We start from the raw sequence: 1,169 nt of genomic DNA on the forward strand, positions 1-1,169 counted from the left end.
CTCTCATGCAGGCTCCTGCCTGCTGATGGGCAAACTCTATTGCATCTACTTTATGCAAATCTTCCCTAGCAACACAAAAACGTTTTAAAAGTCAAGAATATGAGAGATTTATTATGATGACAGATTTTATTTCCCAGCTTATTCTTTCATGTTCTTTAACAGCAGGTGACAAAGCAGTACCGAGTTAAAGGTCCAGGAAAGTTTCTCATCTCCTGCTGTTCTGGCGTCTCACTCAGTAGGACCTGAACGGATAGAATGGGAAAGGTTTCGCCTTTTTGTATCTGAACTCAAATCTCTTTCATTTTGAACTTACCTCCAGACTGTGGATTTCCAGCTGACTCAATTTCTCCTGAGCCGGACTGACCCGTATGAGCTGGCCTGCAGGCCCGAAGCTCACCACTGCGTGAGGGGTTGAGTACTTCATAGGAGCTGAGATCTGATGAACCGCTGGATGCCCTGGGCAGATCACAGCATGGGTAAGCATGGAGGCAACTGACTGTAAGATTGAGCTTTAATGTTCCACTGACCTCCATCAGTGATGAAAGGAGGCTGAATGTCCGGATCGCAGAGATCAGATCCGTTCATGTACTGACTCAGCTCATAGCTGCTGGAGGACAATCCTGAGGTTTTGGAGCTTTCTAGTGTCCCGGGCCAGTTGGAGGAAATCTCCTCGATGTCTTTATAATCACTGAAGTGATGCTTGGAGTTGTCTCTCCGCTGCTCATACCTGAAATATTAGGAAATTGAATTTAATGGATCCTTTTGATAAATAACAATGTTACTTTAACACCTACAGAGTTGAATATAACTCTGTTTAGATGACATTTGGTCCCATTCCTAATTAGTGTTTCCAGAGTTAAATTTACTCATATTAGTGTCAAAATCAAGAAGAACTGGCGGGTGATTGACTCCATACAGAGTAAAAGTTACACTGCAGAGCTGTTGAATTTTACACTGATTATTATTTACACCTTTGTAAATACTCCATTCAGAGTTAAATTGATTAACTCTGAATTCTTAAAGGAAAAGTCCGGTCAGCAAGGAATAATCAACGGATCATTATTTATACCTAAAAGTAATACATTTTCTGTGATTTAATTAATTTAGCGTTAATCGGTAAGAAAATAAAAACAATATTTTTCTTCGCGATCACTGAGACTGGGAGCGGC

The 1,169-nt window shown here is 41.0% G+C and overlaps 1 protein-coding gene across 1 annotated transcript in view; it reads right to left on the minus strand.

Annotated features, from left to right (window-relative positions):
- sec16b (SEC16 homolog B, endoplasmic reticulum export factor) overlaps positions 1-1,169 on the minus strand; it is a 30,500-nt gene that overhangs the window by 21,630 nt on the left and 7,701 nt on the right. The window contains exons 2-5 of the mRNA XM_015385512.1: positions 528-727; positions 314-456; positions 181-242; positions 3-65 (exon numbers count right to left, since the gene is read on the minus strand). Coding sequence (XP_015240998.1) covers positions 3-65; positions 181-242; positions 314-456; positions 528-727 — 468 coding nt within the window. The remainder of the gene's footprint in view (positions 1-2; positions 66-180; positions 243-313; positions 457-527; positions 728-1,169) is intronic.

The sequence above is a fragment of the Cyprinodon variegatus genome, unplaced genomic scaffold (genome assembly GCF_000732505.1).
Source record: "Cyprinodon variegatus isolate N-32 unplaced genomic scaffold, C_variegatus-1.0 Scaffold342, whole genome shotgun sequence".
In the NCBI taxonomy this organism is placed as follows: Eukaryota; Metazoa; Chordata; class Actinopteri; order Cyprinodontiformes; family Cyprinodontidae; genus Cyprinodon; species Cyprinodon variegatus.